The sequence below is a fragment of the Nicotiana attenuata genome, chromosome 3 (genome assembly GCF_001879085.1).
Source record: "Nicotiana attenuata strain UT chromosome 3, NIATTr2, whole genome shotgun sequence".
Taxonomy (NCBI): Eukaryota; Viridiplantae; Streptophyta; class Magnoliopsida; order Solanales; family Solanaceae; genus Nicotiana; species Nicotiana attenuata.
Window position 1 is genome coordinate 50,727,479 of NC_031991.1, and position 14,274 is coordinate 50,741,752.

At 36.6% G+C, this 14,274-nt stretch overlaps 2 protein-coding genes across 2 annotated transcripts; one reads left to right on the forward strand and one right to left on the reverse strand.

Annotated features, from left to right (window-relative positions):
* Positions 5,765-8,132, reverse strand: LOC109223735 (protein ROOT PRIMORDIUM DEFECTIVE 1). The gene has a single exon (XM_019388151.1). The coding sequence runs from the start codon at positions 7,834-7,836 to the stop codon at positions 6,163-6,165; it is 1,674 nt and encodes a 557-aa protein (XP_019243696.1). The 5' UTR covers positions 7,837-8,132; the 3' UTR covers positions 5,765-6,162.
* Positions 9,286-14,047, forward strand: LOC109223736 (rhodanese-like domain-containing protein 4, chloroplastic). The gene is made up of 8 exons (XM_019388152.1): positions 9,286-10,071; positions 10,943-11,045; positions 11,128-11,214; positions 12,139-12,213; positions 12,293-12,367; positions 12,933-13,013; positions 13,142-13,387; positions 13,651-14,047. Exons 1-8 carry the CDS (start codon positions 9,461-9,463, stop codon positions 13,696-13,698), a joined length of 1,326 nt encoding a protein of 441 aa, XP_019243697.1. The 5' UTR covers positions 9,286-9,460; the 3' UTR covers positions 13,699-14,047.

A 14,274-nucleotide genomic window follows, 5' to 3' on the forward strand; every position in this document is an offset into this window, starting at 1 on the left:
TTAGTAAACTTCGGGTTTACTACAACATATGTTTTGACCATAATCATATAATATGAATGACATATTTGTAAATAAACTCTTCGAGAGCCTTCATTTATTATCCACAATCTAATATTTATCGGACACTACTGGTGTCATGTGTCTTCTAGGCAAACACTTAGCTCTTCATGAGTTGTTGATACATTTTGTACTATCAAATATTGCTCAGACACTTCTGGTATCATAAGAGAAAATCACAATCAAATAAACAATTGTTTAAGCACAAGAAAACTCCTCTTCATAATATTTTCCTACTTCAGGAGGCAATTTCAATTGTATTACTTCTTCAGGAGCAAAATTAAAATACGAAAATATTGAGTATATATTCTCTCAATCATATTACCTCTTCTGGAGGTGAATGGTAATATATTTACATGAAGAGCGTGTTCATATTTACCAGATTTATTAATATTGTCACATTCACTTCAGGGAATGGATTATTATTATTAAAGGTTCTCATCCTTCAGGAAAATCGAACATAATTATCTGAATGCGCATTAATCACATCAAATTGTGATGCCTCAACCTCTTTTAAAATATTTACTACTTCAGGAGCAAATCGAGGCGTGCATTTAATATAGAGAATATTTATGTAGCTTATCTTCAATTGTAACCATAGAAAGCCTAAATTATCACTTCTGGTGATCATAGGCATATACCACTTCTGGTGGTTAACAAAATATAGTTACAATGTGGTATACGAAATATAACCACTTCTGGTAGTTGTATATTTCTTGCAAACTCTACTAGAGTTTAAGTTGATCTAATAATGTTATCCATATTCTTCAAAATGACATAAATAAGATATATTATAGTAAACATCATTATCAAATCATAATTTTTCTTTATGTACAACAATTACATAACCATACTATCTATTACAAACAACAAAAATTAAAATATTTACATTTCTACAAATTCACTGCCGATTACATGACTTGTTTCTCCTTCTGGGAGTGCAAAGTAATCAGCTACGTCCAAATGCATGAAGTCTAAATTATCTTCAGAAATAAAATTTGCTTCAGCATTTTTCTCTGTCTTCTTCAGGGAGGCTTGATAAAGCTCAACCGGGTGCTTTGGCGTACGACAGGTACGTAACCAGTGCCCTTTTCCTCAACATCTGTAGCAAGCATTTTCTGCATTTGGTGCTTGCACCGCTTCATGCTTTTGTTCCTTCCTTTTCCACTGCTGGTGGTGAGGAGGGTTCTTTGGTGCATTATTATTACCATGATTAGAGTTTCTTCCCCGACCACGACCATGGCCACGACTGGGGCCACGACCTCTTCCACGTTTAGCTTGGTGGAAGTTCGTCTCATTCACTTCAGGGAATGGACAAGAACCAGTAGGTCGGCTTTCATGGTTTTTCATTAATAGCCCATTATATTGCTCGGCTACAAGAAGATGTGAGATAAGTTCAGAATACTTTTTAAACCCCATCTCTCGATATTGCTGCTGCAGGAGCATATTCGAGGCATGAAAAGTGGTGAAAGTTTTCTCCAACATATCATGATCAGTAATATTATCACCACATAATTTCAATTGGGAAATAATTCTGAACATAGCAGAATTATACTCACTGATAGATTTAAAATCTTATAGCCTTAGATGAGTCCAATCATATCGTGCCTGTGGAAGAACGACCATCTTCAGGTGGTCATATCTATCTTTCAAATTATTCCACAGTATGACTGGATCTTTAATAGTAAGATATTCCATTTTCAGGCCCTCATCAAGGTGATGGCGTAGGAATATCATTGCTTTGGCACGGTCTTGGTTTGATGCCTGATTTTTATCCTTGATGGTGTCTGCCAGACCCATCGCATCAAGATGAATTTCAGCATCAAGCATCCAAGACATGTAGCTTTTGCCCGATATATCCAGGGCTACAAATTCAAGTTTAGAAAGATTTGACGTTATATAGAAAAAGAAAGTTCGTACCTCAGATACTTTCAAAGTATTTGCTCGAGATGGCAGAGTCTCGTGCTGATAACGTGTTATAAAATAAAGACTGTAAAGTAAAGACAAGTATAGAGAGAAACTGATATATTATTCGAATTCCAAACTGTTGTACATAATGAACTGAAAACTCTTCTATTTATAGAAGAAAGGAAGCTGCTGTGTAAGCGCTACTGCAAGCTGCTGTGTAAGCTGCTACTACAACCTGCTGTGTAAGCTACTATAAGCTGCTGTGTAAGCTGCTACTACAAGCTGCTGTGTAAGCTGCTACTATACCAGATATGGATAATCTTATACTAAGAGTAATGTTTATCCATAACGGAGTACTGAAAGGATAAGCTCATTATACCCGGTATGGATAATCTTCTACCGGGGGTAGTGTTTATCCATAACGGAGTATCGAAAGGATAAGCTTATTATACCCGGTATGGATAATCTTCTACCGGAAGTAATATTTATCCACAACCGGGTACCGAAGTGATAAGCTTCTTCAGGAGGCTTATTTCCAATAGAGTACTAAATAGATAAACATATTTACGGCGGAGCCCCATATGGATAAACTTCTTCAGGAAGCTTATTTACAACGGAGTATGAACATCCATAATATAATATATTTATAACATGATTATCTTTTTCTTCTTTTTGTTTTTCTTGCGAATTTCTTTATCTTTACTATAATACTCCCTCCGGTCCAAAATAAGTGATTTTTTGGTCTTTTTCTTGTGGTCCAAAATAAGTGATTTTTTCAAATTTAGAATGAATTAATTATTTTTTTTCCTACATTGTCCTTAGAGTAAATAGTGTTGGAATATGTGTTACGAGTGTTTATGTGAGATAGTAAAGGTTAATATGGTCAATTTCATTGCTAATTAATGCTAAAAAGTAGATTTCTTAATCAGTGTGAAAACATTCAAAAAATCATTTATTTTGAACCGGAGGGAGTAATTTTTAGAAACTCAGAATGTTTTGCCTCTACTGTAAACACAGTCAATTTGGTGATCCCTGAAACTTTGTTCTTTTCAAGGAGCAGAATATATATAATATGCAGCATCTCAGCGGGCAAGATTGGTTGTAAATGTTGATCCATGATTCTCCAATTCGCAAATGAATCTCATGGCCTTTGCACAATTAGTTTTTCCAGCGATCATTGATAATTGTAATAGAATTGAAAAAAGAAGTACTTACCACTTAATTTTTATGCTATTTTAGTTTGATCTGAATTATTGTCTTAATTGAGTAGGTTTCTTCAATGTTTAGGCACTGAATGTCATGGTAAATAACTAAACAGTTGTCTGCAACATCACTTAGGCTCTTACTTCACCAATTAGCATTCATTACAAGTGAGATTTTATTAGCGAAGTGGTTGCTTTATGCCGCGATTGCAAAAGTTAGTTGATCAATCCTTGGTTTATGATCAAATAGGTTTAAATGCGGTTACTATGATCCATATCATTGGCGCAATCTACCCATTCTTATTGTAGCTTTGAGCTGTACCTTAAAATTTTCGACTATACATACATATTTCAAGACAATGTTAGTTAATGCAGACAAAATTAGCCCCTGCTCAACTCAATTTAGGCCTTAGTATCATAGCTCAGGGTAAAAAAAATAGATCCTCATTTGTTTTGTCTTGTGATCATACAGGCACTTTTGAACCAACGGTACAGAGTTGATCCACCAAAACTGCATAGAAGAATAAAATCATTAATAGAAGGGAGAAGAATATTTTTCCTTATAACAAGAAATACCAAAACGCCAGTGGGGCACAGTTTGGAACTTGTTGGATAGTGGGCTAGCCCCTCTACATTTCTCCATTTAAATACCAGGCTTTTGTTTGCGGCAAGGGGAGAAGAATAGCTCCTTTGTTGAGTCAGAATTCTAACAATATATCATGGCAGAATTTATCCACTCTCACTCGAAAGACCTCTGGCATTAACACAAACCAAAGATTAAGCATTTTAAGCCAGAAGCCCTTGAGGGAGAGTGAACAAAGACTGCCCTGTGGAGATTAACATAGTGTCTAAATCCAGTTGTGAGCAAGACACTTCTTATTGGCTCTCCCCGCTCGAGCTTCTTTCGCTGCATGCTTTCTACTTTAACCTAAAATCATGGTATAAACATGCACGAGAGAAGCCCTTGAGGGAGAGGCAACAATAAGTGCCCTGAAGAGTTTATTTATTGTATGAGCTAAATGTGTATTTGATTGGCAAACTGAGTGATTTAAAAGAGTAGTAGAACAGCCTATTTATAGGCAAGAAAAGATACAGAATGAAAAAAAGAAATTTGTGGGACCTTTGATATCTTGGCTCTTGATATGAGTGGCAAAAACCAGATTCTTTTGATTCATAACAGAGCCCCATTAAAGTGGATTATATATAATCTTTGTTCCTTAGAGATAGAAGTCAACCCCCTTGTGATTAAAGAATAAAAGCATCTCATCCTCTTCTCTATTTTCTCATCATATTTGAACTATTCCCTGACGAATAATTCTTGTTTCTGATAGTCTTCTATGTTCTTTATCTTAATAGATAACGAAAATGGAAGCTTATTATCTAAAATTTTCAACACAATATTCGAATACTAGTACAATTATAGATCTCAACCACAAACAGTACAACTTAATGGTATCGTTTCCTTAGATGCAGAAAAAGGAATTCCCAGCAATGTGACACAAACTCATTTTTTATGTACACAAGGATATGTGTAAGTATCCAATAAACCTCCATCCTTAACCAGAAATCTTGTGTTCGAGTCCCGACAATGGAGAAACTCCTTGTAGAGAGTGCGCTTCCACCCTTTAATGGCCTCTACACGGCGGATTACTAGGACCAATAGATTTCGGATATCGGATGGTTATACCAAAAAATGTATCCAATTAGGGTATATTTGAACACTTTCAATAACTCATAGCATACCCTTTCAACATTTCCTGCAACTTTAACCAGCCATTACGCCGCGTCTCCTGCATTGGCCTATAACTGAAAGTTACTCATCCAATTTTAAATTGAACAGATAGTACTGGGACGGTGGGATTAACTTTAAGAAAATAGAATCATAAAGATTCTTTTCAAGACAAAGTTGCATTACATAGAAAATAGGATAATAAATATTGACGTGGATCACCTTATCTGCATGATTTTTGCGTTAGTCTATACACGCAACTTTTTAAAAAATTTGTACTATAATCACTGTTAAGGATCAAAGAAATGACAAAGTAAATGATCTTCTTTGTTTGGAACCAAAAAACAAAGTGTGAGGTCCCATATTCCCACAAACAACTAGGCTGCTAGGTTCCATGTTGAAAAATCGACCTAACATCTTCTAATGACACATGTTAAGTGTGATAATAAAGAATAATCCAATCAGAGATATGGAATTGCTTTTTGATCAGAGTAATCTAATGGTGGCAGACAATATTCATGATAAGACAATGGGCTGTAACAGTTTGGACATTGTGGTGAAGCTGCTCAAGAATAATAGAGTAGAAACATCGGTAGTGACAAACAACATTAGCAAGCTACATTATCTGATTACATAATTGTTACCACAGCACGACTCACAGTCCCCCACTGTAATGTGATGCCCCTGACGGAGGGCGGGTCAAGCAGGACCGGCAGGCTTTCTAGGCTGGCAAGCTTCTGAAGAAGGGGTGCACATGTCACCTTAGGCGAATCCCACATCGGAATAGGAGAGGAGAACTGAGCTAAGCAGGGGTTTTCAAGACTAGCTAAATGCTCATACGTTTCAAATGACAACACACAAAAGATCGTGAGTCACTAAGCCATGAAAACCATGTTGTATTATGTAAAGAAGCTACATTTTACAATCTGGCAAATAATCTGAAATATGAAAGCTTTAGTGCTTAAATTAGTACAGAACTACGAATTCACAAAGCCACTTCCAACAGAAGCTTATAGGAGCTGTGTAATCTATAAGATATTTAACTTAACGACAACATCGAACCATAAATCTAATGTAAAGATGCTTAGCCAAGGCCTACTAAGAAACCAGATGTGCACACAGGGTGTGAAAAGAGTGGAACAGCCTTTTACCCTGGAATTTTACACCTCGTGCACATGTAATAGGCTAATAGCAGAAGTTGTAACTTAATATATTTTATCAATGTCTTTCATGCATGAAATAATCTCAAGCACAAGTTTCTATTTGTCACCAGCGTTCCCTGGGGCGGCCATCTGGAAAAACAGGAACCAGAATCTTTTCTTCCTTCTTCTTTGCACCATTAACTTGTGTAGTCGGTTTGCTATCTTCTAGGTTAACAGTGCCTTCATCATCACTGAAGTCGGGAGGTATATCATCACCATCGTCACTCCAGTCATCATCGTAATCTTCATCATCATCATCATCATCAACTCCGTCACTCATTAAGTTATCAATGTCAGACCACTCTTCACCTTCCTCAGCATCAGTTCCACGTTTGGATCCTGGTTTTTCTGCTTCATCAGAATCAGTTTGTGGAGTGCCTCTCCGGTTGAATCTTGTGACTGAAACAAGGGAGCGAAGCTTTTCCTTGATGAGCAATAACCTGTTCTTTTCTATCAAGTGTGAATCATGATAAGCTTCACGGAGAAAAACTGAGTCCCGATCCCCTTTCAAAGAGACATAGAACATATCAGGATGCCTTATCAGCATGCCTCTCAACTGTTGAGAGAATTTAAACTCTTCCCTAAAATGAGTAAGGTGATCAACAAGAGTCCTCTTCTCGACTGTGAGGCTCAGAAGTTCATGAACCACACCACATGCGTGTTTTTCTTTCTCTGGAGTACCAGGCCTTATTTCAGAGAAATCCTCATAAGGAGAAATGTAAGGAATGTCTCTAAACTGACTAATCCTTCTCATCTCACCCTTTGAAAGTTTAAGACCCTTAGGTAGCTTCACCCTATTGAACCTTGGTGGTCTATCGATGATCAAATTATTCTCTTCCAGCTCTCTTTGCCTAGTCTCCTCTTCTGCGATCTGTGCAGCAGAAACAGCAAGCTCAGGGTCCCAATGAGTCAACTCCAATGCCGGCCCTCGTCCAGTTGAAACTACCTTGAAGTATTGTGGATATCGCCTACAGATTGTATCCTGAAATTCTAAAGGAAGCCCTAAATCAGTCTTCAGATGTCCAATCTTCTCCAACAGAATCCGCTTGTCCAAAGACATCATCAATAGTTTCCTCAACTTGACAACCAACAAATCCTCCATTTCATTCCTAATCTTCATTTCCTCCAAGTAAAGCCTCTCAGCCTCAGGAGTCATTTTGAACTTAAGTGAGTAAGCCCCTTCTTCCATAATCTCAAACACACCAGGAAATTTCTTCAATAAAGCAATAAATCTCCTTTTCTTCTCCAAACCCAATGCTCTTCTATACCTACCCAATTCACGAAGCGACATAATTCTATCAGGTTGACTCACTAGAATCTTCCTAATCTTCATAACCAATTTCAACTTCTTGTCCCTTTGAATCACATTATCAAAAGGAAGCTCTTTCCTTCTCTTCACAGCACCAGCTGCTCTAATGGGAAAATTCGGCACCTGGGTTTTCCTTAAATTACATAAAGATTCATTCTTTTCTCTAAAAGATAAACTTTTGCCCAAAAATGGAGTCTTTTCTACCTGGGATTTCCTTAAATTACACAAAGATCCATTCTTTTCTCCAAAAGATAAACTTTTGCCCAAAATTTGAGTCTTTCCTAAATGCTCTGCTGATATAGCCAGATGGGTCATTGGACAAAGTCTAGTTTTATGAAGAAAAGATGATTTATGGGAAATGGAAAAAGGAAAAGCTCCATATGAAGCAAAGGGTTTTGATGCTGTGGAAAGAAGAAACTTGGGTTCCATGAGGAGTCCCAATTCTTGGTAGAATTATAAAAGAAACAGATCATAAAACATGAAAACAAAGGTTTTAAGCAGAATTTAGATAGCAATTACGTAAGTTTGATAAAGCAGTATGAGAGAAAAGAGAGAAGAAGAGGATACGCTGACCTTCGGGTGGTTCGAGCAGAGGTATGAATGCTGGAGATGTTGATATGGTTAGGGTTTATCAGAAAGGGTAAAACCCCGAGAAGTAGATAATATATCTGTAGATATATGCACTATCTTCTACGTATATCGGGACAATGTCACCAATTGTTTGATTAGTTTCTTTGGTACAGGATTATAATTTTTTTCCCTCATGATTTGAAATATATACTAATTTCAAATAATGGAATTGATGTCTGAATTAAGCTTAAATATTACTCCAGTAAATGATTTGATTTAAAGGTAAACATTTGATAGTTTCAATTTATACTTATTAAATATTTTATAATAAGTTAATAAAATACACATTTACCAGTTATTATAATGAAACAAATTGTGAATAAAGTGTATTTTAAAAGAGTATTATACATATGGCCATATCAACTGATAAGGGGAAACAACGTAAAAATTTAGCGGCACAACACCAAACTATATTAACTCACGATGGTTAATTAATTTAATTAGATGAGAATGCGTATAATTTACCATGGTTAAATGATTGAAGTTAATATACGAGACACATATATCTATTGGTTTGGTGTAAACATCCGGTACGGGTAAGTTTTTACCAAGGAAACAATCATATTATATAAATAACTCATATATTAAAGAATTCAGTCTATTAATGGGTAAGCAAATAAGTTAAACGACAACAAGAAAAAGATTTCCAGCAATTTGAAAAGAAGAAAAGCATCATACAAAAATCTCTAGTACTTTATTTACAAATCCAATATTATTATATTGATCTCATATAAAAAAGAGTTATATAATTAACATAACATTTGTAATAAACTACAAAATCAAATCTCATCACTTATAATTCACTTACTGAAGAAGTGATTAAAGAATAAAATTCAATTAAACCAACTTATTAGTTTATTATTAAGTCCACCGATTCATTTTCCAACTTCGGAAAACGCAGCTTCTAATTTGCTGGAGAGGTAGTAAAATTTTATTATGAAAGATGAGCTTTCGTTCATTGCTTGTTTAGAAGCTAGTGGAAAATCAAGATGTCCAGTACTGGATCTGGAGTACAGTGTACTGAAGTGAAGCAAAACGTAGTGGTACTCTCAGAAAATCATTATTTCCTGCACTAATTCTTGACCACACAATTGCCTCAGCAAAATAAAATTCTCCATCCATCTGTAAATTGGTCTACATGATCAACAGCTCTATGATCCTTATGTGACACGTGGAATGCATCCACTGGTGGGATATCCACCTCTCCTTCCACGTCACTGCCTCCCTAGCTTCATACTACACCAGCCAAATTGCAACCAATTGATGATGAAATATGCCAAAAGCTAAAAACTTTTGGTAGATGTCAATCAAAATTAGTAGTATTACAATTACCTCATCTTATGGTATAGCTAGAAAACTTCCAATCAACTCTCCTTGATACCCCATAGAAATTCCATTACAATTTGTGATAAAGAATTATGCTATGGAGGCCATTAATGCAGTAAGATTGACACCTCTCTCTGTTCTTTCTGATAGAAGAAATGAACCCAAAAAAATACCATCACACCCCATTTCTTTCCCATTCAAGAATCTTTGTTCAGTAGAGAGTTTATCAAGAAATGTTCAAGGGGGTTTAGTACTTCTATCCTCAGCTTTAACTACAGGTTTAGCTAAAGCATTAACATATGAGGAGGCACTAGAGCAATCTACAACCAGCCCTGCTGCTGACTTTGATGCAACTGCAGTTGTTGAAACTGTGACAACTTTTGCATCAGACAATCCTTTGGTTATAGTTGGTGGAGTTGTTGCTTTGGCTTTGCCATTGGTTCTGTTTCAGGTTCTTGAAAAGCCTAAGTCATGGGGTGTTGAATCAGCTAAGACAGCTTATGCTAAATTGGGAGATGATGAAAGTGCACAGCTGCTTGATATAAGAGCACCTGCTGAATTGAGGGAAGTAGGGAGTCCAGATATAAGGGGTTTGAAGAAGAAATCAGTTACAGTTGCTTATAAGGGTGAAGATAAGCCTGGGTTCTTAAAAAAGCTAGCTTTGAAGTTCAAGGATCCTGAGAATACTACATTGTTCATTCTAGACAAGTAAGATTTGAAAATAATTGGTTACTTATTTTTTCATCTGATAGTATGTGGGTACTTAAAAGGGGAGCCTTGCCGTAACTGGTAAAGTTGCTGCCATGTGACCATGAAGTCACGGGTTCGAGCCGTAGAAACAGCCTCTTGCAGAAATGCAGGGTAAGGCTGCGTACAATAGATCCTTGTGGTCCGACCCTTCCCGGCCCCGCACATAGCCGGAGTTTAGTGCACGGCCCACCCTAGTTTAGTATGTGGGTATTTAGCTTATCTTGCTGAAGTATTTGTGAAACATTAGCAGCAGGATGTAATTAAAAATTAATTTTGTAAGGATTGCTTGTGCTGACATCATTTAAGATAATTCTTGTGCTCACCATCTTACATGCGGTAACCATTTAGACAGTCATGCAAATTTGCAAGAAGTTATATTCCAAACTTTTGAAAATTCTCTATTCCTGTTTAAGATATAAAAAAGTAAACTACTCACTGGCAATAATTTAAAACTGTTTAGACTGAAGAGTATAACAGCTAGTGAGTCTCAGAAGGTTTTCATTATTAGAGTATTAGACTTACCATAGGCCTCAATGTGGATTTCTTGAACTTTCAACTATCTAATTTGATCTTGGGGTTTGGAGCGGTATTCCTTAGATTAGTATTGCTTATTAAGTAATATGATATTTATAATCCATCGACAGGATGGGTTATTTACCTCTGAAAATCTTTAGTCTTATAGGTCTTGCATCAACGGTTGAAAGTCACAGATCAAGGATCAGTAGGCAAACTGAGAGATATAGAGATTTATGTACAGAGTACTTGTATGAGCCAACTATTCATAAAAATGAATCTAATCCTATCTCTTTATGAATTGTAATGAAGCCAGATTTGATGGAAACTCTGAGCTGGTTGCGGAGCTAGTCACAGCAAATGGATTTAAAGCTGCTTATGCGATAAAAGATGGTGCTGAAGGACCCAGAGGATGGCTGGTATTCACAAATTTAGTTGTACTTAATTTATTTGTGAAAACAAGTTGGTGGCGTGAAGCTTAACAAATTCCACTTTCTGCAGAACAGTGGCCTTCCTTGGAATGCTCCTAAGAAAACATTAAGTCTTGATCTGAGCAATCTGTCCGATGCTCTTGATGGTATTCTTGGGGTATGTTCTCTTTCTTAACCATGGTACTAATTACTAGATGTGATAATCCCATTTGAGTTCAAGAACGTCAATTGCATTCGCTTTTGTCTGACTCCAAACTAGTTACATTTGGTAGCAATTAGAGTTGCTGAATTCATATGGTTTCTTTGATATTGTTGCAAGCACTAGGATTGAGGTTCATTTAGGAAGTCTAACATAATGAAGGAGAATGGCTTGTTTTCAGCACAAGAAGCCACGTGGAGCATGCTAGGGTCGCCTAAAATATATGAAAGTAAGACCGCAGAACAGATTCAGTCACAAATAGCACATAGCACAAACTCATCAGGTTGCAGTGCATACAAGAAGTTTAAGATGCCTTAGTTGCATTAAGAAGTTCAAAAAGTATACAAGAATTACTATAACTTGGATGCAAATCTTAACATGACAATGGTATGGCAGACCCAGTATTTTCAAGTTATGTTTGGTTCAGAGAATGCACACAAAAACTTGAAAATTCTGGGAGCTCTTGCGGAAATCTGTTTTGCTTCTCATTTGCATTCCACTCCGCATTTCTCAAACAAAATGCCAAGTGAATGGTATGGCAGTGATAGATGCTAGTGAAATATTACAAACTCTCTCACTTGTACTTCCTAAATTCTCCACATTTTCCCTTGTAGCCCACCCTAATCAAAGTTTTGCTCCATGATTAACTTCATACGCTCAACTAGTCGTTTGTCCCATAACTGTTTCTGTTGCTTCAGACCTGAAATTAATTGTTAATCAAGATGCACTTTCATAGACTCGTTAACTATGCGCAATTATCAAATTCACAAGGGAATACGGAGAACTAGTAGTCTAGAATTACTTGATCATATGCTATATTGGCTTCTCATTTTAACATGCTCAACTTCAATGCAAGAACTTAGTTGGTATTTGGATATGCAGGAAGGTTCTGATGCTGTTACTGTAGGCTTAGGTGCTGCTGCAGCTGCTGGGCTAGGACTTCTAGCCTTCTCAGAGGTTAGGCTCTAACTTCTTTTTCCCTCATCCTATGTGGAGCTCAATTTGGTGCATAGCTCACTATTGGTTCCTTTTTCAGGTAGAAACAATACTGCAACTGTTAGGTTCAGCTGCACTTATCCAACTGATTGGCAAGAAACTCCTGTTTGCAGAGGTTTGTTGGCGCTATTTGCAGTGGATACTTTTCTTGCAACTGCCATATGTAGCCTTGAAAAGAACTGTCCATATCACATCTGAAAAGTGTTTTATGATTATAACTTCTTAATTTGTATTATCTAGTTATAAAACTCTGTTATGGCCAGGCAATCATCATTTCACTTCTGTTGCTAAGTCGATAGAGTCTCCTCTATTTCAACTGCACAGCTGTATAATATGCTAACCTTAATTTAGGCCTCTATGCTCTTTTATTATTAGAAATTGGTAACTTTGCTTAAACCAGGAATGTTGAATGTGTTGTTTTTAGATAATTGATACTCCTAGATAATTTTCCTATGCGTTAAACTGACTGTTTCATGCATAAACATTGTTTTCAGTTCAATAATGGTTTAGGAATATTCTCGTGTTAAAAGTGGCAAAGGGATTTGAAAATTTTCCGATTGCTAGTCAAATGAGTGACTTTATCGACCTAACTCTTCCTACACTTAATAGATAATGATCATGGCGATCAAAGTTTTTAAATATGAAAGGTCCTTTAATATTACAATATTTTCCCTTTGCAGGATAGAAAGCTAACTCTGCAACAAGTTGATGAGTTTCTCTCTACTAAGGTTGCTCCAAAGGAGCTTGTAGATGAGATTAAGGTAATCTCCACATCTTCTCAAGATATTTGTTCCCATACCAGAGAAGAACAAAATTTTGGTTTAGTATATTTCTTCAAAATCACAATTTTGTTAATCATGTTTTTATTTCCTCTCACCTTGAAATTCAGCAAATAGGGAAGGCTCTCCTTCCAGAGACGGTGAGTAGTGATGCTCTACCTGCACCTGCAGAGGCAAGCCCTGCTGCAGCCACCGGTTCTGTTGAGAAAACTGAATCAGTTCCTCAGGAGGATATAGCACCACCTAAAGTAGAAGCTAGTACCCAGCCTACTCCAGAAGTCAATTCTGTCGCTAACGCAGAAGTCAAGGCAGATGCACTACCTAAAAGTTCAAGGCCACTTTCACCTTATCCTAATGTAAGTTTTCCTTTTTTTGTGTTAACTTCTTGTTCGTCATTTCGTTCTAAATCCCTAAACGATATCCGCATGCTACATCTGCCAGTCCCAGTGCACCCTCTCTATCAATGGTCTGATGAGTAATAATGGTTCTCTTTCTGAGTTCGGAGTGTGCTATTGTTGAGTTGTGGATCGTTACCAGACACCAATATATAAGCTATACTTTATGTTCACTGTTGATCTGTCAAGTTTAACATCTTTTGCTTTGAATATGTTATATGCAGTATCCTGATTTCAAGCCTCCAACATCGCCAATGCCTTCACAACCATAGAGCTGGACTTGCAGGCTGCCATATATCTAAGGCATAGCAGACCTCGTATTCCAGTTTGGCACCATAGCTATATTCTATATATAGTTTGCAATGCAAGCTCCTCATTTTATAAAATTTTGAATATTACATGACATGCATTTGAGAGAAAAATTGTAGTGCCAGTAGATATCCTAATTCTCAACACTATTATGTCCTTATCTTCCCTCTTAATTTGTAGCATATTCTTGTGAGTTTACCAATACATTTTCTTTTATGCAGACCTGTGAGAGCATAGTGAACAAGGATATCAAACTTGAATATCATTAACTCTGAAATAACTCAATACACACTTGGACTATGCCATTTTGCTCCTTGTTTGTCTATCACTTTGGGTCTGGGAAAGGAGTATTTCTCAATATTTGAGTCTACGGATATCTCTTTTTTTAAATCATCAGGTGATGGGGTTTACAAGCTGAGAAAAAAAAATTAAATTCAAAGTCATTTTCGGAAAGTATAATAGCCCAGAATAGGGGTAGCAAACGGTCGGGTTGGGTCGGATATGAGCAGATCAGATATGTTAATTCAAAAATAGATAAA

What these genes read in the sequence shown, in the direction of transcription:
- LOC109223735 (XM_019388151.1), bottom strand. Translation starts at nt 7,836, where the DNA reads ATGGAACCCAAGTTTCTTCTTTCCACAGCATCAAAACCCTTTGCTTCA.
- LOC109223736 (XM_019388152.1), top strand. Translation starts at nt 9,461, where the DNA reads ATGGAGGCCATTAATGCAGTAAGATTGACACCTCTCTCTGTTCTTTCT. An exon ending in ACATTGTTCATTCTAGACAA is followed by an intron (nt 10,072 to 10,942) that starts GTAAGATTTGAA and finishes TAATGAAGCCAG; the next exon opens with ATTTGATGGAAACTCTGAGC. An exon ending in CTCTTGATGGTATTCTTGGG is followed by an intron (nt 11,215 to 12,138) that starts GTATGTTCTCTT and finishes TTGGATATGCAG; the next exon opens with GAAGGTTCTGATGCTGTTAC.